At 47.8% G+C, this 22,535-nt stretch overlaps 1 protein-coding gene across 1 annotated transcript in view; it reads left to right on the top strand.

The window, feature by feature from the left end:
• Positions 1-22,535, top strand: part of NUFIP1 (nuclear FMR1 interacting protein 1) — a 246,545-nt gene that overhangs the window by 26,245 nt on the left and 197,765 nt on the right. Inside the window, 1 exon segment of the mRNA XM_078657307.1 lies at positions 10,454-10,545. Within this exon segment, the coding sequence (XP_078513433.1) occupies positions 10,454-10,545 (92 nt within the window).

The raw sequence follows: 22,535 nt of genomic DNA, 5'->3' as shown, positions 1-22,535 counted from the left end.
CCCACCTTCCTAATGCGGGCCAGTACTTCAATCAACATTTGATTATGCTCCTAAATATCCTCCCCAAACACCAAGATATCATCTTGAAACACATTGGCCTTGTCAGGTCCTGAAAAGTACATAACACACTAAAAACACTTGCAGTGGAACCCAAAAGGAAGCCTGCAAAATTGAAAAGTACCCTCATTTGTAATAAATGATGTGAGATGTTTGGAGTGCCTATTAAGTTTCATTTGATGATACGCTCTCCTCAAGTCAAGTTTTGAAATGTTTTTATACCAGACATCATGAGAATTAATTTATTAATGTTCGGCAACTGAAAGTTGTTTATGACAACATTCTCATTTAAGCTGTGTAAGTCGACACAAAACCAGAGAGCTCTATCAGCCTTCTTGGTAATGAGTACAGGAGATAGCCACTCCGCTGCCTCGACAGGCTCTATTACTTTATCTTGCAGGAGTTGCTGAAATATTTCCTTCATCTTTCCTCTCGCTGCCATAGGTACCCTGCTGGCAACATGTTTCACAAGAACTGAGTTCTTCTTGAATGTGATCTCATGCTCATAGTTCTTAGCCGCTCCCTAACTTATTTGTGTAGCCTCAAGATGTCCTTCAATCCTTCAGCATCAATCACCATCACTTGACCCTCAGCTCGTGGATTTACCATTATATTTACATCATATTGATGTGTCCAGCCTAGAATGGATGTACCATCCCTGGCCACATAGATCTTTCCTGTTTGCTTTCTTGCAAATTTAATTGGTGCAGTTATGAATCCTATGACGGCTCCCTGATATCTTTTCAAAATGACATCTGATGCTACTACTCTCCTAACCAAGTAGCGTTCAATTAAATTTGTGGAACTATTGTATATAGTTAACTTGTGCCCACCATCAAGGCACCCATCTTTCCATTAATATTGAATGCGGCTACTGAATGTGTTCTCCTTTAAATATCTTTTACTTCCCTCACAGTACTCTCATCCTATACCATAAGAGCCCTGTATGCAGATTGAGCTGCTTCTACTATTGTATCTTTCTTTTCAGCCGACTTACACATGCATTCAAGATTCCCCTTCGTGCCACACTTGCAACACTCCCTGCCAACAGCAAAACACTGCTTAGAGTCTGCCATGTGATTACTATTTAAACACATGTGGCAGATGTTACATCCAAATTTTCCTTGTGTGTGTTGTTGGAACAGATCCCCTCTAAATGCTGTTTCTGGAAAAACCATATCCAGCCACCTGAGTTTTATTCTCTACTACATTGATGCTCTCAGTCTCATCTCCCAGTACTGCCATGTCATTTACTTTGCAGTCTACGCCTGTAATCTTCATTTCACACATGCATTTTTCAGATCCTTCTACAACTTTGGCAATGGCTGGGATTACTTGCACCCCATAATCTTTCTTTGTATTGTTTTACTGTCACACTGTACAATTAACTGATCGCTGATCATTTCTTCTGTCATTGGACTGAATTGGCATTTAGCAGACAACTCTCTTACCGTGTAACAACGTAGTTGATGGATTCATTGGTATGTTGCGGCTATGTGTAAAAAAGGCGTATCACCACATTAACTTACTTTGCAAACCTAGTTTGTAATTGTAATGTCGCTTCCTTGTAGCCGTCCTTCATTGTACCCCCATGAGTATTCCCTACAGCAGGCAGGTATTTGAAAACATGTTGGCCTTCTTTACTGAACGGTCCCACCAGCAATGCTTTTTGGGTTTCGCCTGCCGAAGGCTGCGCTCTGCGCAGCTTTTCGGCGCAGGTGAAATCCTATGTTGACCATAAGGACTTAGGGAACGTCCCCCGGCTCTCATTGGCTAGCTCCATAAATGGAGGCTAGCCATTGGGTGCCGGTTCTGTCCGTCAAGGCCGGACCAGATTCGGGGGCGTTCCCGAGATTTTTTCCCTGGGCGGAGTTACGTTTTTTCCCGTTCCCTCCCCTTTCACTAAAAGTGATTTCAGATGCGCTGTCCATTCCCGCCCCCTCCGTGTGCCTTTCCGCCCCCCCCTCGCTGTCCTGTGCATGTTTCCCGCCGTCCGTGTCCTCTCCCGCCCCCTCCCGCCGTCCGTGTCCTCTCCCGCCCCCTCCCGCCGTCCGTGTCCTCTCCCGCCCTCCTCCCGCCCTCCTCCCGCCCCCTGTGTCCTCGTAGGTGCTTGTTTGTGTTAGGAAACAGGACCTGGAAAAATAACTGTTCGTTGTGGGATCTCGAGCTGTGACGTCAGAGCAGTGGGGAATAAATGTCAGCTATGAGTGACTGTGGAAGCAGCTGCCAAGTAAAATTTAACTTTTGTTTTTCGTGGTGATATAATTCGTTCCGCCCCCCCCCCCTCGCTGTCCTGTGCACGTTTCCCGCCGTCCGTGTGCTCTCCCGCCCCCTCCCGCCGTCCGTGTCCTCTCCCGCCCCCTGTGAAAAACCAGGCAGGTGTGTGTGGACTGGCGCGGCTGGCTGCTGTGAGGCTGAATAAGGGAAGTGATTCATAACAGCCTGGGGTCGAGAAGAGATGCCACATAATACCTTTGGGGGGCGTGGGTGCCTGCTTCAAGAATGCTTCGAAGGGCTCAGGTGCCGCGGCGTCAGGCAAGTCAGCAGAGTCCTGTGGGGCAAGGGAGGGGAAACGGGGGTTAGGGTGAAGCACCGTTGGCATGGTGCGTGGGAGAGAAGGAAGGAAAACCTTGAGTAGTAACCCTTACCTATGAGAAATGGGGTCGGTTCAGGCCGTGTCCGGGTGGAGCATCGGCGGCGGGAAGGAACTGTGCAGTCGTAGCTACGGGAAAAAATCGGGGTAATGCGTGCCGGTATGGCGAGGGGTCAGAGAATGAAGAGGCTTGTCACGGTGAAGGCTTACCTTGGTTACAGCGGTTCGTCAGCGGGCCGAAAGGAAAGGAGCTGGGATATCCCTTCCGGGTGGGTGACGTCGCGGGGATGCCGCGCACTGATAGGAAGGCGGTATGTGACGAAGTTGATGCGGGGACGGAGGGGAGGACCTGGAAGGAACAACAGGCCGGCGAGAGAGGGAGAAGATGGAGTGTTCGATCGGCCGAAATAAGGACAAGAATAGGCAAGAGATTATTGAGAGAGAGTTAGTTAGAAGTGAAAGGGAAGCACAGTAACAACAATGACATATCTTACAAGTACTGTGTGCATTGGAAGCATACGGAGCAGTGGGCACTAAAACTGTATACGGAGTGCATAATGCAAAAATTAATAAAAATTAACACGGAGGTAAAAGGGGCACACAGTAACAACAATGTACATTTCTTACAAGTATTATGTCAAGTGGTGGCGTACCGAGTAGGCGACACTACACTGTATACGGACAAAAATAAACACGAACCATAGAACTACATACAGCGTGCTCTGTCAATTCATTAATGCAAAGTTTTAAAACAAGGGAACTGACCAGAATTTGCCAGGTGCAAATACGGGGTATTGGTGACAACAATGCATGCATTTGGTCAAGAGTAATATAACATTATATGCATTTAGTTAAGAGTGATAGGTCAGAAGAGGCATACAATGCGGGGAACAATTGGACTGTATAAAGACGCAATGCTCAAGGGGAGCATGAGTAAATGTGTCTACGGATGTAAAAGAGGGAGTCCCGGTGCATCAGGGACTGACATGGTTCAGGCAACAATATATACATTTGGTCACGTGTAATACGTAATCATAGGGTTATGGTATGGGGAACCATTAGATTATGTATAGGACTCCCAGTTTTCCGTTTTTACTGATTTTTACAGATACATACAGACAGAAAACTATTTTTTTCCTGTCTGTATTTATTTTTTAATACAGAAAAATAGAGAAAATATGTCTTCTTTGGATGTTTTTTTTACTGTCAATCATGAGTGCCAGGTCAGTAGATTTACATATTTAGAGGTAGGGGAGATGAAAAAAGACAACACATGTCCTAATTAAGCTTAATTAAGTGCAGATCTACAGTTATTTATGCTAATCTGCAATGCAAGTGTTTTCATATAACGCTATTGCACTGTATACAGCTGAAACCTTTTGGACATTCAAATGCAAATGTACATTTATCAGTCAAATAAATGTGGAAAAATACCCATGGCAGCTTCATTTATACAGAAAACACAAAATAGAAATGGATAAAAACAGACAAAATTAGCAAAAAATAAACATGGATACAGACGAAAATGTAGAAAAAATAAATACCATAAAACCGGGAGCCCTAATTATGTATAACCGCAGGTCTCTAGGGAAGCATGGGTGACTGTGGCTAATGATGTTTAGAGGGAGGAACGGGACATCAGGTGCAGAGCCAGTTCAGGGCGATTAATGAAGTGTACCCATAGTTCACAAGAGAATGGTGGTGTTCCACTCAGCAATGGTATTTAACCCGGAGTTCACTAAGTCACAGAGGGTGATCCATTTGCATTTGTTAAGGAGGGCTTTGATGTCGCCGCCCCTGATTGGTAGAGTAGGATGGTCGACCACTTGCCAGGTGATGTCCGTCTCACAGTGGTTTTTCTCGATGTAGTGTGCGACCAGTGGTGCTGTCAGGACTTTGCAGTGGATCCTACTCTTGTGCTGGATGATTCGCTGTTTGATCATTTGAGTGGTTTGGCCGATATAGATAAGGTCACAAGAGCAGCGGATTGCGTAGATGACATTCTTTGATCTGCAGTTTGTGTGGGTTTTGAGCTTGTAGGTTTTGTTTTGGGTTATGAATTCCTTGGTGTTTAATGTGAGGTCACATACTGCACAGGATTGGCATTTATAGTGACCCACAATCTGGGGAAGGCCCCATGCCGTGGTGATTGTGTTCTTGGCTGTAGTGTTGGTGGGCCAAGTCATGGCATGTACAAGATGGCTCACCAGATTGTTGCCGCGTTGATATGAGAAGAGGGGTGGTTCCTTGAAGGGTTCAAATGTTCTTAGTATTGGCCAATTGCGTTTAATGATTTCGCTGACTTTGTTACTACAGGGGCTGAACTTGGAGACAAATGGAATCCTGGTCATGTCTTTTTTAGGTTGTGGTGTGAGAAGCTGTTCACTGTGGCAGTACCAGGCGCGTTTGTGAGCTCTTGTCACCAAACGTTTCAGGTATCCCCTTTCGGTAAGTTTTTTGATGAGGACATCTGACTCCCTTTGCTGTTGCAGGCAGGGCACACAATTTCTTAACACTTTTTATAATTTTTATAGCACGCATTTTCTATGCAATAGGTCTCACATTTGCGAGATTAAGCTATTGGCACTGTAAATGACAACGCCTTTTATTTATTTTTTAAAAACAACACATAAATAAAAGGCATTGCCAATAGCTCAAACTCTTACAAATGTGATACCTATTGAATTGAAAATGCTTGTTCTAGATAAGAGTGGGCCTGTTTTATGGTTTGATGGACTGCTTTTTACTGTAGATTTCCCTGATATTAAAACAGCCATTGCCTGAAACAGGATCAAATTCATGCTGTCTCCCATACTTAGAAAAACACTTTTTTGGGGCAGATTTATATAGCACAAACTTGACCCGAAGGTATTGGAGCGCTTTACATGGGCACCGTGTGTCTTTGTAAATTCAAAACTGCCCCAAATTGCAAACATGGACCCTTTTATAGCTTTCTAATCCACCAACGACGGCCAGTTATATTTTGGTATCGTGGCCTATTTTGTGGCCTATGATAAGGAGAAGAGAAGAGGAGTGAGTGTTTTGTGCCTGGTGCATGCCGTTTTAAATTGGGCTCTCGCCTCTATGAGAAAACACTGAAGAAAGCGTTAAATAATGCCACACCTTCCCTGGAACAAGCCAAGCTAGAATCACTTGTTACACCGGCACCACCTCTTTCAAACTCTCTTTCGCGCCAAGTGACTCAGGCATGCATCTCCTCGGGAATCGGAGCTGACCTATTTTGTCAGCATGATAGTGTTGCAGGCAGCTGTTTCATTCACCATGGAAATCGAAAGGGGCGGCCGTGTGGAATCTTTGATCTAGTAAACGGGGTGGCCATGTTGGAATGAGTTTGTGTTGGCACGGAAAGCCAGTTAAAACCCTGCTTTTCACACGACTTAGTTTTAAACAGAGATGCGTTCTAATAAAATATCACAAACGTGTCGCATAGTACATGCAAGTCAGGTTTATACACGTCTATGCGTGAGTTTGCAGAAGTTTCCTGTGACCACGTTCCCACTTAGCACATTGTAGTATCCTGTTATTGTAAGCCACAATCCACTCCTGGCACACATTGGGTCCCTGGGTTTAATAGTACGCTACAGACGCAAAAGTAAGGCGGTCTGCGCAGCTTTTCGGCACAGGTGAAATCCTATGTTGACCATAAGGACTTCGGGAACGTCCCCCGGCTCTCATTGGCTAGCTCCATAAATGGAGGCTAGCCATTGGGTGCCGGATCTGTCCGTCAAGGCCGGACCAGATTCGGGGGCGTTCCCGAGATTTTTTCCCTGGGCGGAGTTACGTTTTTTCCCGTTCCCTCCCCTTTCACTAAAAGTGATTTCAGATGCGCTGTCCATTCCCGCCCCCTCCGTGTGCCTTTCCGCCCCCCCCCTCGCTGTCCTGTGCACGTTTCCCGCCGTCCGTGTCCTCTCCCGCCCCCTCCCGCCGTCCATGTCCTCTCCCGCCCCCTCCCGCCGTCCGTGTCCTCTCCCGCCCTCCTCCCGCCCCCTGTGTCCTCGTAGGTGCTTGTTTGTGTTAGGAAACAGGACCTGGAAAAATAACTGTTCGTTGTGGGATCTCGAGCTGTGACGTCAGAGCAGTGGGGAATAAATGTCAGCTATGAGTGACTGTGGAAGCAGCTGCCAAGTAAAATTTAACTTTTGTTTTTCGTGGTGATATAATTCGTTCCGCCCCCCCCCCTCGCTGTCCTGTGCACGTTTCCCGCCGTCCGTGTGCTCTCCCGCCCCCTCCCGCCGTCCGTGTCCTCTCCCGCCCCCTGTGTCCTCGTAGGTGCTTGTTATTTTTAGTTGTCTTCTCTACTTCCAGTCATATCACAGTATAGTAGTCCGTTGTCTATTCACCCTTCGACTATCACTGACGACTATGTTTATACCACAAGGAGGCTGGAATAGTCCGCTCTTTATTTTTAGTCGTCCACCTTACTCCCGGTCGCATTATTAATGACGAGACGAAAATACTCGCAGCTGAAAGCAATAACTAATCCACACGCTAGGATAAAAATGCGACCGTTTTCGATGTCTGCGTCGCCTTGTATCCCGCATTTGCAGCCGTAGGATCTTCGCATCTCGCCGACAGACCGTCAGAGCAGCTTAAAACTTTGCTAAAAGGTAAGAGCATATTGCCGCCCTTAACCAGGTCAACCAGAACAGCTAAGACCAAATCATTCGGTCTAACCCTTTAGCCAGCTAGAGTTAACATTAGTGTTCATACCTTTTAGCCAGCTAGAGTTAACATTAGTGTTCATACCTTTTACAGGTCCCTATCTTTTACACAAAAAAGAGAAAGAATTTCCCCACATCAGGAGGAATCGTCCCTATACAGAGGACACAAGCATACCCATACAGGTAGATTAAAACTTTAATTCTTTGAAACGATCATAATATCCGATATACGATTTGAGTAATTTAATCGATTCTGTTTAATTATGTGTTTTTATGTAGTGGTATATTAGTCTTTTATCCAGTGAAATACAAACACTTTGATAGACGGCTAGCGGACGGCGAGAGTTTTATGTCCTGTCTTATCCAGTATATCAGGTACAGGTCTTGATGGTAATAGATATGAAGCTTGTAATCTAATAATCTAGGAGAATATTAGTATGAATATTTACCCCTTTGGTCATTTCAGAACCTGATTTTCGATCAAGTAATACAGATTCTCACATTACCTTGTACATAAATCGGAATCCTGGTTATGGTAAATACATTCTTTGTAGTCCTTAAAAGCCAAATATTAATATTCTGAGTGGGTGTGTGTGGCTCTGGGTGGGTGTGTGTGTGTGTGTGTGTGTGTGGCTCTGGGTGTGTGTGTGTGGTAGTAATTGCTGTCTGCTGAGCTCGTCCGTAGGGTACAATAGGTCTCACATTTGCAAGAGATTAAGCTAATGGCAATGTAAATGACATTGCCATTTATTTATCTGTTTTCAAAAGCAACACATAAATACAAAATTTGTCATTTACAATGCCAATAGCTCTAACTTTTCCAAAGGCGAAACCATTGCATTGTAAATACTTGTTTCCTTATTGCTGGAAACCTGGACCCATCTAGTGCTAGCAGTGAAATCAGTCCTCCCATTCAATAGGGGGCTGTCCTGGCAACATTAGAAAAGGAGGTGGAGTTACAATTGCTGTATTCCAATCCATTTTGACAGATCTGCATTACTTGTGAACACCGCTAGATGGCGGTGTTGTCCAAAGATAACCACACCAGGATCACAGACTCACTGAAAAGTATGTAACTTGTGGTGACAAATTAAAATGAAAATACAGACAAACATTGAAACTAGCTCCTACTGACCAATGAGTGACATAGTATTATGTAATATCCAATCATCAGTTGATCAGTTCCTACAGTGCAAACTAGTGATTCATGTCATGATCATTCGAGGCTGCACATGATTTCCAGAAACAAAACGTGGGCAAAGCCTGACACAGATGGTATTCTTCTTCTTTTTTTTTTTTATAACTATAATCTCTCTTTGCTTTGGAGTGTGTATTGACGGCCGTCTACATTTCAGGCATCTTTGATACTAGAAACCCATTCATAGACTACTTGTGTGTCTCGTTCAGTACACTCGCTGCACCGGTTCAACTTTTAACTCGCTTGCGCTTGATGCCTAGCGTGATCTGTGCCCCTAATTAGCTGCGTGTAGTGCAGTGTCTTCAACCCTTTGGCCTGAATTTCAGTTGTACATCTTGCACATCTCAGTCAGTGCATGCACTGCACCAGCTGCATGTAACACAGCGCGCCTTCAGTCCTTTCGGCCCGAATTCCCATGGTGGTCAAAGGCACTTAACCCTCAGGCTTGCGCACCAGCTCACGCGCGGTCATGGCAACTTGGTCAATTGCCTCGCGCACAATTGCCTCTCTTGACCTAGATCAGCTGCTTCGCGTACCGGCTGTCACTCTGGCGTGTCTCGCACCCTTCACAGTAGAGATCGTTTTATAAACCACTCTTTCTTTCCCACCTATTCTTCAGTCACTGCCACAATGTGAATGCCACCTAAGTAATAAGATGGATCTGACCTGTCACCGTCATAAATCCTCAAAGATCCACTGGACATCCACTGGCCTTACTGTTAGCTTGGGATCATGGGTGGGGTTTCCTTTACCTCTGGAACCTGACCTCTTGACGCCTAGCCAGATCGTCGCCAAAAAATGTACTAATCAAAGATACCTTGAAAACTGCGTAGTGTATGATGATTTATTAAACGGAGGTAAAATGTTAAAACCCCACATCGCAGTCCTACCAGGCACAACTGGTGAGCCAACTGCCAGATCACCCCATAGAACCATCCTAAGTCATATTTGAATGTATGGGTGTCATAGTGAGCTGCAGCCCCAGCCTAGTGGAGACTAAGTACGTACATTATAACAAAAGTGTTGTGCATGGCTCCTTGCTAATTTACTATACAGATCTGATCCATGGAATCAGTTGAGCAGATGAAGATAATTTGTGGAAGTAGGCATATACACCATGACATTATACATGGGCTGCTGTCAGTAACATGCAGTTTCCAACCCCAGGATTTCAAATGCTATCAGAGACAACTGAAGCTTCTCGCTACATTCTTTTATGACAGTTGGAATGCTGCATTATTGACAGCTGGTTATCTTATAGTTCTGTTTATTAATTTAGTTATGGCAGAACCTTTTTGCCTTTGTTTTTAGCTCTCCCTATTTAAAAAGTAATGAAGGAATGTCCTGCAATGGCCATCCAAGTTCAGTTGGCAGTGCACATGTTATTTAAAAAAACTTAATGTCTTTCTATTAGACCTGGGATGTCTGACGTAGCTTTAAGTGCAGTGTATCAAAGCAAGATTTAAGCCAATACCTATCCGCTATACATACATCGAACTCCTCTACATAGTCGTTGGTGATTCTATAATCTGCTGTGTGTGAACCTCTTAAATCTTACATTGGACAGCCTTTTGATAGGCTTTTATCATTTTGCCTTGTGTAAATGCTCACTGAGGGTTGAACAAGCAGGTGTAAAATACGAGAATATCCCAGTTTCATTATTTGGATTCAATCTTGTCTTATAGTTCTACCAACAAGGTCTTGGAGTGTAAGCGTGAGGATTGACAATATGTTCGTAGTATGTTTACATCGCTATTCATTCTGGCACTTAAATGATTTCTAGTTCCTATGACAACAGCTTGATATCTCACATTGTACTCTGCTGAGAGGGCACAGAGATATCTCTGTGCGGCAAAATTTGAGGTTGTCAATCAGTTGATTGAAAATTTTTTCGCATTTTTATTATTATAATTGTTTTTTTAGGTGACCAAGGATATTTTACCCAAGGAAGACAGGCAGAAGATGCAGCACACGCTTTCTCCAATTCTGATCAAGGTTGGACAAGGAAGAAAAAGGTATTATCCCTTACTACCATACAAAACACCATGTTTTGATTGCCTGCTGGTTGATTTTGAATATTGTTAATTTGAAAAAGGTCTATAGCCAAGTGAAACAAGCTGAGAATACACAACAGTATATATGGCAGACACTGATAAAGTTTAGAGTAATATCGCCCAACAGTACAAAGACTACTCACCCAAGTGATGAATCAATATTTCACTTTATTATTTATAGATTATATATATGTTTTATCTTTTTTTGGCACTCTTTCTTTTTTTCTTATTTGTTATATAAATGATGTGCAATTCATGTACAAAAATTGTTAAAATCACAGCAACAACATACAGTACGCATAAGACATGGCAGATGATAGAGGCAATGCAGTAGATACCTGTTAGACCCGTCTGCTGCTGAGAGTCCCCTCACCACTATGATTTCTTTTGTTCCCCTGTACCTCCCAAAATTTGTCGCTTTTTATTTGTCTACCAGGACTTTTTATGTGTTGTTTCATGGGGTTAGATGTTCCTTGACGCCCAGTTGCTCACAAGGTTTGTGGCACCTATTTACAAGGCGCCTGGCCCAAACCTGTGGCATTACAAACTGGGGTTGTCAACCTGTGTAAATGAACTTAAAATGGTGGACACCCTTTTTCCTCATGTGAAGTGACTCCCATTGGAGCCTTCATGAACCCTGGCCTTTTGAGGTTTTGGCGCCCTTTGGTTGGCACGCATTTCTGACAGGAATTACTTTATTTTCCTCAGGTACACAAAATGGCTGCTCTAGAACCCCAGTACGGTGGCTGTGAGTGTCCTAAATACCCCTCAAGAGTGCCATGTCATTGTCACAGCCAGAGAAGGTTCTAGAACCTTCTGGCTCGTGCCAGTACCCCAGGGCACTGGCTATATAAGGCCCAGTCCCTGGCGGCCATTTTAGATTAGATGAGATTAGATGAGATTAGATGAGATTGAATGAAGGATTAAGAGATTCCAGACTTGACACCAGATTGACACCTGCCCTGTTGACCCCTGAGGTGGCTGGTAGCGCAGGCAGTAGAGCAGCAAAGGGTTGCTGGCGTTGTGTCTGACTGGCGTTCCAGTCAGCTACGTGAGAAGTGATCTAGCGCCTACAGCGCCTGCCCAGCGAGTACCTCATTGCCCCCAAAGACTGTGGCCCGATTCGTGTGCCTCTCCGCCCCCCCCCCCCGGTGGTGAACTGTGATCGAACTATCGAGTCGCGAGGCGAGAGCAAGTTCGCCGCGACCGCGATCGTCAGCTGTGCCCCCTTCGCGACAGGTGCCTCTAGAGGGGAGCTCGGACGTCTCCGAGCCCCACCAGCGTAGAGCGCTTCCTGCGCAGATTGAAGGTGAGGTGATGCGCCGGGGCGGGGAAAGGCCGGCCTTCGTTGGGCGGGACTAGCATCTTCGCCACTTCCCAGTGACCCGGGAGCTTTAGCTGTGGGCGGGAACCACCCTGAATGCGGAAGTCGGAGGGAGGCCCGTGGAGCCCCTGAGAGCCCCGTCGCTAACGAGAGGAGTGCTGTGCCCGACTGAATCGTATCTTGACTGCAGCCGATGTGAGGTGGGCCCGTTTCCTCATAGTGAATGCAGCGTTGTGAAGGAACTGTGAACCGGCATTTATTTGACTGTGCGCGAAGGTTGTGTGACCTCTCCGGCAGCCTGTTCGTCAGTCTAATGACTTTGAACTGGTGCCGCCTGTGCTCAAGTGGTGCTGAAGCCCGTAGGCGCGCATAGACTTCACCGGCAAAGCAGAGATCCTATCCCGGTGACCGCCGAGTGCAAATGATGTATTTACTGTGTTTCCTTGCCTTCTAGATATACGCGCATACGCCTTGAGTGATTATTAAAGAGTCCCAAACCTTATTTTGTGCTCAGAAAAGCCGTATACCTGGTCATTGAAAACAGCATAAACTGTAAGAGTTATCTTTCCCATTTGAAACGTATTGCAGATGTAATGATTCGAAAGTATTTAATTGGTGGCAGCGATACCAGAAGAAACATGTGGTTGTTTATGTAAATGAACCAATATTTATTCTGATATTTATTCTGATATTTATTCTGATATTTATTCTGATATTTATTCTGATACTCATTCCTGAAGTTATTCTATTTATTAATACTATTTATTACCAGAACTGTATGACCAAAAGAAATGTAAATGTGCTTTCCCAGTCAACCCTATTTACAACAAAGAACTTTTATATAAAGGAATCGTATTTTTCTACAGCAGTGGTGTGGTGTCCTTCTTTTTGGTGTGGATGTACAAGGAGTTATTATTGGGTCAGAGCCGGCTTAACACTACAGCCTCCACTTGCCTTGTCACTTGAGCCAAGCTACCCCCTTGGTGCTGGGCTTCCCCATCGCAGGTCCAACATAAAATTGGTGCTCAGCGGGTGGGATTGCGAGCCGTGCTTGTTTTGAACCCCATAATAATTCAGTGTGCACCACAGGTACACACCCGGAGTTTTCTCCTAGCGGCCTTCAAATTCAACGTTTTGCTTTTTCCAAATTCTTTCCTGGAGGTGGGTGGAAGTGACCCTCAAAGTTCTTATCCTGGTCACCTACTTCGGGGTGGTGGTCCACACTTTTCACTGACAAGATGGAATTCGAAATGTCAGAGCTGGAGACCTATACTGTGGCACAGCTCAAGGATTTCTGTCAGGAGAGGGGAGTGTTTGTCAGGCGAGGGGCCAAAAGAGAGGAGCTCCGTACTAGTCTGCGAGCATGGGTGGAAGCACACACGGAGGAGGAGGAATCGGACAGAGGTACTGTCATTAATAGGACTGCGGAATGTCCCCCGGGGGTGGGTGAGATGTCAATCATCCCCAAGGCATCCTCACGGGAGGGCAGCAGTGTGTCATCGAGAGGGTTGTCAGAAACCTAGTTAGCTGACAGGAGAGAGGAAAGACTGTTAAGGTGGGAAATAGCAAAAATGGAGTTGGAAGAAAGGAGGGAGGGGAGGAGGCTGGAACACGAGTTCAAGCTACGAGAGCTCGAATTCCAGGCCCCAAACATCACTCCGAAGGGTGTCGAGTCAAAAGAATTTGCCAGGGAGCCCAGGCCCCATTTACCCAAGGACGTAGTCGCCAGTTATACCGCTGGAGATGACATAGCCAAGTGGCTGGCAGCCTATGAGGTCTCCTTAAGAGCCCATGGGATCCATGAGAAGCATTGGGGTGGTGGATTATACCGGTACATGCCTCCGACAGGTAGGGATGCCCTATTGGCCCTAGACCGGGAGGAACAGGTTAATTACCCCGCCATGAAGGTGGCACTCATCAGGAAGTTTGGGTTGACCCCCGAGAAATACCGGCAAAGGTTTAGGGGCAGCCACAAGCTGAGCTCACAGAATTGGGTTGACTTCCTGGATTTTGCCAAGAAAGCCCTGGATGGGTGGGTCCAAGGTAATGAGGTGGAGGACTATCGAGGGTTGTACGACCTGATACTCAAGGAACATCTACTCGAGAAATGTCTTCCCGAGCTGAGGCAACACCTGGTAGACAGCAAACTTACTTGCCCCCGTAAGCTTGCTGAGGAGGCGGACATTTGGGCAAGTACCCGAGTGTCCACGAAGGGGACAGGAGGAGATTCTCAGAAGTCCGGACAGGGCGCTCCCCAGAAGAAAGAGGGGGGAGATAACAAGAGGCAGGAGTTCTCCAAAGGCCCCCAAAATACCTTTAAGGGGAAAAGTTTCTTCTCCACTTCTAAGGCTAACCCGCAGAAGAAACCTAATCCTGGCCAGAGTCAGCAGCCAAGGGTTATCCATTGCTATGAGTGCGGTGGTATTGGACATTATAAGGGAGACGTGAAATGCCCAAAGAGACCACCCCCTCCCACTGGAGGAAAGGCCCCGGGAGTCGCTAGTGTAGCGCTCGGGGAGGAGATGCCCTTAGTTAAGGGGGGGGAGTGGGCGGGTGTCACCTTAGTGTCCCTGGGTGATCGGGAGGTGGTTCCAAAGATCCAGGTGCCCTCAAATACTACCAAGTATGGGCAATGGGTCACCATCAATGGCCATAGAGGGGAAGCTCTGAGAGATACAGGAGACAGTATGACTATGGTGAGGAGTCATCTGGTGTCCTCAGAGCAGGTGATTCCAGGCGTACTTCATCCAGCCGCGATGGCTGACGGCAGAATGGGCCACTATCCTGTGGCCGAGGTTCCCTTTGAGTGGGGAGGGGTTGCAGGTTCACTTCGAGTTGCCGTAAGCCCCGCCGTGCCAGTCGATTGTCTGCTGGGCAATGATATGGAGCACAATGCTTGGAAGGAGGTGGAATACCGGACTCATGCTGGGTACACCTGATTGGGCCTGTGTGAGTACCAGGTCTGCGGCTGCTCGGGAGGAGAAGTCGCGTGGGTTGGAGCCTGGAACAATGGCCCACCCAGCTGCTAATGAGGGAACATTTTGAGGACAGGAGGAGCCTGCCTCGAGGTCCATGCCCCGTGAGACGGATAGGCCACCTGTGGAGTTGGACCCGGAGTCCGCGGAGGAGGACATGGTTCCGTTGGAGGACTTGCCTATCCCCGCTGAGTGGCGAGTGGAAGGAGGACCATCCAGGGAGGAACTGAGCAAGGGACAAAGGGAATGTCCCACCCTCGAGGGTCTGAGGCAACAGGCTGAAGCCCAGGCAGCAGGTAACGAGTCTGGGAACTATCGTGTTTACTGGGAGGATGGTCTCCTCTACAGTGAACCCAGGGCACCAGTGCACGGATTGTCACGGGCCCTGGTAGTCCCACAGTGTTACCGAGCCTTCCTATTAGAGTTGGCTCATGAGATTCCCTTGGCAGGACACTTGGGTCAGGACAAGACCTTTGCCCGGCTTTTTTTTTTGCAGAGTTTTATATAGCGCGAACTAGAACCGAACCGAATCAGTTATCAGAGCGCTTTACATAGCACCAGTTACGTTACATGACACACTTTCATTTTAGGCACGGGGAGATTAAGTGATTTGCCCAGAATCACAGGGGGGTTTTGGCGTCGTTACCGAGACTCGAACCAAGTTTCCGAGGTCGAGCGCCTTAGCCGTTAGGCCAACCCCTCTCCCCCACTTTTATTGGCCTCGAATGAGGGTGGCATCCGACACATACTGTCGGTCGTGCGTGTCATGCCAAGCCAGTGGGAAAACAGGGACAAAGCTGAAGGCTCCCCTGGAACCACTTCCCGTCGTTGGCACCCACTTTGAAAGTGTGGGCATCGACATTGCTGGGCCCCTAGATCCACCTACATCATCCGGTCACAGGTTTATCCTGGTCCTGGTGGATCACGCCACAAGGTATCCAGAGGCAATTCCTCTGAGAACCATTACTGCACCAATAGTGGCCAAGGCCCTGATGGGGATCTTTACCCGAGTGGGATTCCCCAAGGAAGTTGTGTCCGACAGGGGGACCAACTTCCTGTCAGCATATATGCGGGCCATGTGGAAGGAGTGTGGAGTGACTTACCGGTTCACCACTCCTTATCACCCACAGACCAATGGTCTTGTGGAAAGGTTCAACCAAACCTTGAAGGGTATGATCAGAAGTCTACCCGAAAGCCTGCGGAGGAAATGGGACGTCCTCCTACCCTGTTTGCTCTTTTCCTACAGGGAAGTGCCGCAAAAGGGAGTGGGCTTCAGCCCCTTCGAGCTTTTGTACGGGCACCCTGTACGTGGACCTATCAGCCTGGTGAGGGACTCCTGGGAAAAGTCTCCCCGGAAAGTTCCCCAGGATGTGGTGAGCTACATGCTGGCCTTCCGAAGCCAAATGGCTAAGTTGTGGAAGCAAGCTTCTGACAACTTGGAAGCCAGTCAGGCAGTTATGAAAGCGTGGTATAACCACAACGCTCACCCAGTGGAGTTGGAGCCTGGCCAGAAGGTGTGGGTGATGGAGCCTGGAGACCTGAGTGCCCTCCAGGACCGTTGGACAGGCCCCTATGAGGTATTGGAGAAGAAGGGCAAGTCTACCTATCTGGTGGACGTAAAGACCCCTCGGCATCCGCATCGGGTGTTACATGCCCATCGCCTCAAGCCCCACTACGAGAGGCCCGAAGTCATGTTGGTTATGGTGACTGACGGATCGGAGGAAGAGGACACGGAGCCTCTCCCCGACCTTTTTGCGTCTCAAGAAAAGGATGGGTCATTGGACGGAGTGAAACTCTCGCCAACCCTGACTCCTGAGCAGCAGGAGGAATGTCGCCAGGTCTTGGGGTCATTCGCTCCTCTGTTCTCCCTTGTCCCGGGTAAGACCCACTTGTGTACCCATGACGTGGACACAGGGGACAGCCCACCTGTGAAGTCAAAGTCTTACCGGCTGTCTGACAAGGTGAAGGCCAGTATCCAAAGCGAAGTAGCTAAGATGCTGGAGCTAGGAGTCATCGAACCTTCAAGTAGCCCTTGGTCTAGCCCGGTGGTGTTAGTTCCTAAAGCTGCCCCACCTGGCACCACACCAGAATTGAGATTCTGTGTGGACTACTGAGGACTAAATTCGGTAACCAAAACGGATGCTCATCCGATCCCTCGGGCGGATGAATTGATTGACCGGTTGGGAGCTGCCCAATATCTCAGTACCATTGACCTCACTGCAGGGTACTGGCAGATTCCCATGTCTAATGGAGCCAAGGAAAGGTCAGCCTTCTCCACACCTGATGGACACTACCAGTTTTGCGTCATGCCCTTTGGGCTCCAGAACGCTCCTGCCACTTTTCAGCGGCTGGTGAACACGATCCTCACCGGGATGGAGTCATTCTCTGCTGCTTACTTGGATGACATAGTTGTCTTCAGTAGCAGCTGGGAGGATCACTTGCAGCACTTACAAACCGTTCTCCAGACCCTGGAACGGGCTGGCTTGACAATCAAGGCCAGCAAATGTCAGATTGGACAGGGGTCGGTAGTGTACTTAGGACACTTGGTGGGCCGGGGAACGGTGCAGCCCCTTCAGGCGAAGATTGAGGCAATCATGGCCTGGAAACCCCCCAAGACCCAGACTGAGGTCCGAGCCTTCCTGGGCCTCACAGGTTACTACAGACGATTCGTGAAGGGGTATGGCACTATCGTGGCACCCCTTAAAGAACTCACGGCCAAAAAGCAACCCAGGAGAGTCATTTGGACGGAGGCTTGCCAGCGAGCCTTCGACACTCTGAAACAAGCATTGTGTAAAGCTTCAGTCCTGAAGGCTCCAGATTTTTCAAAAGAGTTCATTGTCCAGACAGATGCATCCGACATTGGCATTGGGGCGGTGCTATCGCAACTCAATGAAGAGGGTCTGGATCAGCCCGTGGTCTTTCTGTCACGAAGACTGCTTCCCCGGGAACAGAGGTGGAGTACCATCGAGCGGGAAGCCTTTGCGGTGGTCTGGGCACTGAAGAAGCTGCGACCATATTTGTTTGGTTCACACTTCCTTGTTCAGACAGACCACCGACCCCTTCGTTGGCTCATGCAAATGAAGGGGGAAAATCCCAAACTGTTGAGGTGGTCTATCTCCCTACAGGGAATGGACTTTCGGGTGGAACACCGGCCCGGAGTTGACCACGCCAATGCAGACGGTCTCTCCAGGTATTTCCGCCTTAGTGTTGAGGACTCCCAAGGGGTTGGGTAGCTCTCCCCACTTTCAGCTGGGGGGGACGCGTGTTAGACCCGTCTGCTTCTGAGAGTCCCCTCACCACTATGATTTCTTTTGTTCCCCTGTACCTCCCAAAATTTGTCGCTTTTTATTTGTCTACCAGGACTTTTTATGTGTTGTTTCATGGGGTTAGATGTTCCTTGACGCCCAGTTGCTCACAAGGTTTGTGGCACCTATTTACATGGCGCCTGGCCCAAACCTGTGGCATTACAAACTGGGGTTGTCAACCTGTGTAAATGAACTTAAAATGGTGGACACCCTTTTTCCTCATGTGAAGTGACTCCCATTGGAGCCTTCATGAACCCTGGCCTTTTGAGGTTTTGGCGCCCTTTGGTTGGCGCGCATTTCTGACAGGAATTCCTTTATTTTCCTCAGGTACACAAAATGGCTGCTCTAGAACCCCAGTACGGTGGCTGTGAGTGTTCTAAATACCCCTCAAGAGTGCCATGTCATTGTCACAGCCAGAGAAGGTTCTAGAACCTTCTGGCTTGTGCCAGTACCCCAGGGCACTGGCTATATAAGGCCCAGTCCCTGGGGGCCATTTTAGATTAGATGAGATTAGATGAGATTGAATGAAGGATTAAGAGATTCCAGACTTGACACCAGATTGACACCTGCCCTGTTGACCCCTGAGGTGGCTGGTAGCGCAGGCAGTAGAGCAGCAAAGGGTTGCTGGCGTTGTGTCTGACTGGCGTTCCAGTCAGCTACATGAGAAGTGATCTAGCGCCTACAGCGCCTGCCCAGCGAGTACCTCATTGCCCCCAAAGACTGTGGCCCGATTCGTGTGCCTCTCCGCCCCCCCTGGTGGTGAACTGTGATCGAACTATCGAGTCGCGAGGCGAGAGCAAGTTCACCGCGATCGTCAGCTGTGCCCCCTTCGCGACAGGTGCCTCTAGAGGGGAGATCGGACGTCTCCGAGCCCCACCAGCGTAGAGCGCTTCCTGCGCAGATTGAAGGTGAGGTGGTGCGCCGGGGCGGGGAAAGGCCGGCCTTCGTTGGGCGGGACTAGCGTCTTCACCACTCCCCAGTGACCCGGGAGCTGTAGCTGTGGGCGGGAACCACCCTGAATGCGGAAGTCGGAGGGAGGTCCGTGGAGCCCCTGAGAGCCCCGTCGCTAACGAGAGGAGTGCTGTGCCCGACTGAATCGTATCTTGACTGCAGCCGATGTGAGGTGGGCCTGTTTCCTCATAGTGAATGCAGCGTTGTGAAGGAACTGTGAACCGGCATTTATTTGACTGTGCACGAAGGTTGTGTGACCTCTCCGGCAGCCCGTACGTCAGTCTAATGACTTTGAACTGGTGCCGCCTGTGCTCAAGTGGTGCTGAAGCCCGTAGGCGCGCATAGACTTCACCGGCAAAGCAGAGATCCTATCCCGTTGACCGCCGAGTGCAAATGATGTATTTACTGTTTTTCCTTGCCTTCTAGATATACGCGCATACGCCTTGAGTGATTATTAAAAAGTCCCAAACCTTATTTTGTGCTCAGAGAAGCCGTATACCTGGTCATTGAAAACAGCATAAACTGTAAGAGTTATCTTTCCCATTTGAAACGTATTGCAGATGTAATGATTCGAAAGTATTTAATTGGTGGCAGCGATACCAGAAGAAACATGTGGTTGTTTATGTAAATGGACCAATATTTATTCTGATATTTATTCTGATATTTATTCTGATATTTATTCTGATATTTATTCTGATATTTATTCTGATACTCATTCCTGAAGTTATTCTATTTATTAATACTATTTATTACCAGAACTGTATGACCAAAAGAAATGTATATGTGCTTTCCCAGTCAACCCTATTTACAACAAAGAACTTTTATATAAAGGAATCATATTTTTCTACAGCAGTGGTGTGGTGTCCTTCTTTTTGGTATGGATGTACAAGGAGTTCTTATTGGGTCAGAGCCGGCTTAACACTACAGCCTCCACTTGCCTTGTCACTTGAGCCAAGCTACCCCCTTTGTGCTGGGCTTGCCCATCGCAGGTCCAACAATACCCTACTGCATTGCCTCCATCATCTGCCATGTCTTATGCGTACTGTATGTTTTTGCTGTGATTTTAACAATTTTTGTACATGAATTGCACATCATTTATATAACAAATAAGAAAAAAAGAAAGAGAGTGCCAAAAAAAGATAAAACATATATATAATCTATAAATAATAAAGTGAAATATTGATTCATCACTTGGGTGACTAGTCTTTGTACTGTTGGGCGATATTACTCTAAACTTTATCAGTGTCTTATTTATTTATTTCATTTATTTAATTTGTATAGTGCGTTATAACCACCGGGGTCTCTTGTTGTGTATTCTCAGCTCGTTTCACTTGGCTATAGACCTTTTTCAAATTAATTTTGTTTCCCTATGTATAGCAAGTGCATTATTAGTATATAGGGGTCCCCTTTTTCTAAACTGATTTTGAATATTGTGTAAGTCTCTGGCGACTTTTCTAAAGTATGGTCCTTCATGACATTTTTCATGAACTACCCCCATTTTGTTTGGCAATATTTATACCAGACATTGTCAGAGCCAGAACCGCTTTTTAGGTCTCACCTGGCGAAAGCAGCGCATGTGCTGCTCTCTCCATAGACGACCTTTTTTGGAATCAAATCTCCGCCGTGGGCTCATGCACGTGCCTGCATGGACAAAGATGGCTGCTCTCCCCATCTGTCCATAACAGACAGCATGCGTGGGACAGTGGACAGTCCGCCGCCATCTTGTTCACGCCGGCTTTCTTCAACTTTGGCTCCAGCGTGCTTTCACCTTTAACAGTGCACGCACGCGCGATGGACCCAGAGTTGAAGGAAGCCGGCGCACAACCATTTTTTTGTTCTGCTTGTGCCATTGTCATGGCAACCAGCGCATGCCGAAGGACGGCTTGAGCAGGAACAGGAAGCTGTGACGGCATTGTCATCTGTCTCCTTGCACTTCCTGCTTCTAAAGTCGCCTGCCGAGCTTTAAATTTGGATTCAAACAATAGCGGCCTTGTGCGCATCACCTAATGGTGGGTGTCCAAGGATTAAACATTAGCCAGGTGTGCCGAGCCTCTGCCTTCATGTCAGACGGTGAGCTCACGGCACCGTCCCTTGCAGGAGGATACTCGCATCCATGCAGGGGCACTCGCCTGTCTGAGCCACAAAGAGTTAAAAATAAATATTCTAAACCGGGGGTCTCCAACCGGTCGATCGCGAGCTACCGGTCGCGGAGACCCCAGGAGTAGCTCGTCTAGCCCTTCGCTCTGATTGGGCATAATGTGTGGATGGGGCAGGCGAAGAGGATTTCGCGATGACGCTCCTCTCCTGGAGCTTCCGACGTCTCTCGTGAGAGTCTGACGTCATTACCTACTGAAAACGCGCTGGCATCGCACTGACTGCCATTGTGCGATGGGTGCCAGCGCGAGCAGTAGGAGACGTGACTCCCGCCGCCAGAATCAGCCACTGCAGGTAAGTTCGTTTTTTTGTGCCTCTCCCCCACCCTGATTGTGCCGTTTTTCGTGCCTTTTTTGGTAAAATATGCAGATGCCTCACATCTGGTGCCCCTCTGGGCTCCAGCAGCCAGGGCCCCTCCCGCTGACCCCCGCTCGGGCTGCTCTGCTGCCCCGCTCCCTCCCTTCCCAGTAGCCAGGGCCCCCTCCCTCTGCCCCAGCCCGGGCTGCTGTTTTGGCCTCCTCCTTGCTTCCGCTCCTCTTCCCCTCCCGGGCTGCTGTTACCTCGCCCCCCTCCCTGCGACGGAGCTAGTCTAACACGCTGCAGTTTATTACTTGTCGGGGATTGAAGTCCACGTTATTTGAACTAACACTGCTGCAAACGAGCACCTTTAAAAGAAGAATTCAGAACAGGAGTACTGCATCCATGGTGAGATGTAGCCATCTGATAACCTAGGTGTAGAAACGTGTTGTCTGTGCCTGTTATCTAGCACCGTTTGTTAGCATGTTTCAGACGAATTTTCAACAAAGACTTCTAAATTAAATTGACAATGACCTTTCATCTGGTTTAAAGGTTGCTGTACGTCAGTTCCTGTAGTGTTCTGACTGCATGTGCAGTAAGGTTTACAAGCTTCATGGTTCTGTTGAAAGAGGTCGGCTGCCCAGACCTGTAAAGAAATGACAGTCGGGTCAGGGGTCCTGAGTCAGGCTCTGCACAGCCACCCCAACATCCAATGAGGCTGAAACAATGTTCTCAGTGGGTTTGGTACCCAGAGGCTTCAGCTCACTTATATGACAGAGGATCTGAAAGTCCAAGTATTACTGAAAAGTGGGAGCAGCAAATGAGCAAACCTATTTAAACGGGGCGCGTGTGTTTGTGGGAGGTAGGCTGAGATATTTTTTGCAATAATGTGGCTCAAAGGTATATTACGTTGCAATAGTCTTAAATGTATGGAGTTTTATTTTT

This window comes from Lissotriton helveticus, chromosome 8, assembly GCF_964261635.1.
Source record: "Lissotriton helveticus chromosome 8, aLisHel1.1, whole genome shotgun sequence".
Taxonomy (NCBI): Eukaryota; Metazoa; Chordata; class Amphibia; order Caudata; family Salamandridae; genus Lissotriton; species Lissotriton helveticus.
The sequence above is the reverse complement of the archived record's forward strand: the minus strand, read 5'-3'. Positions and strand labels throughout refer to the sequence as shown.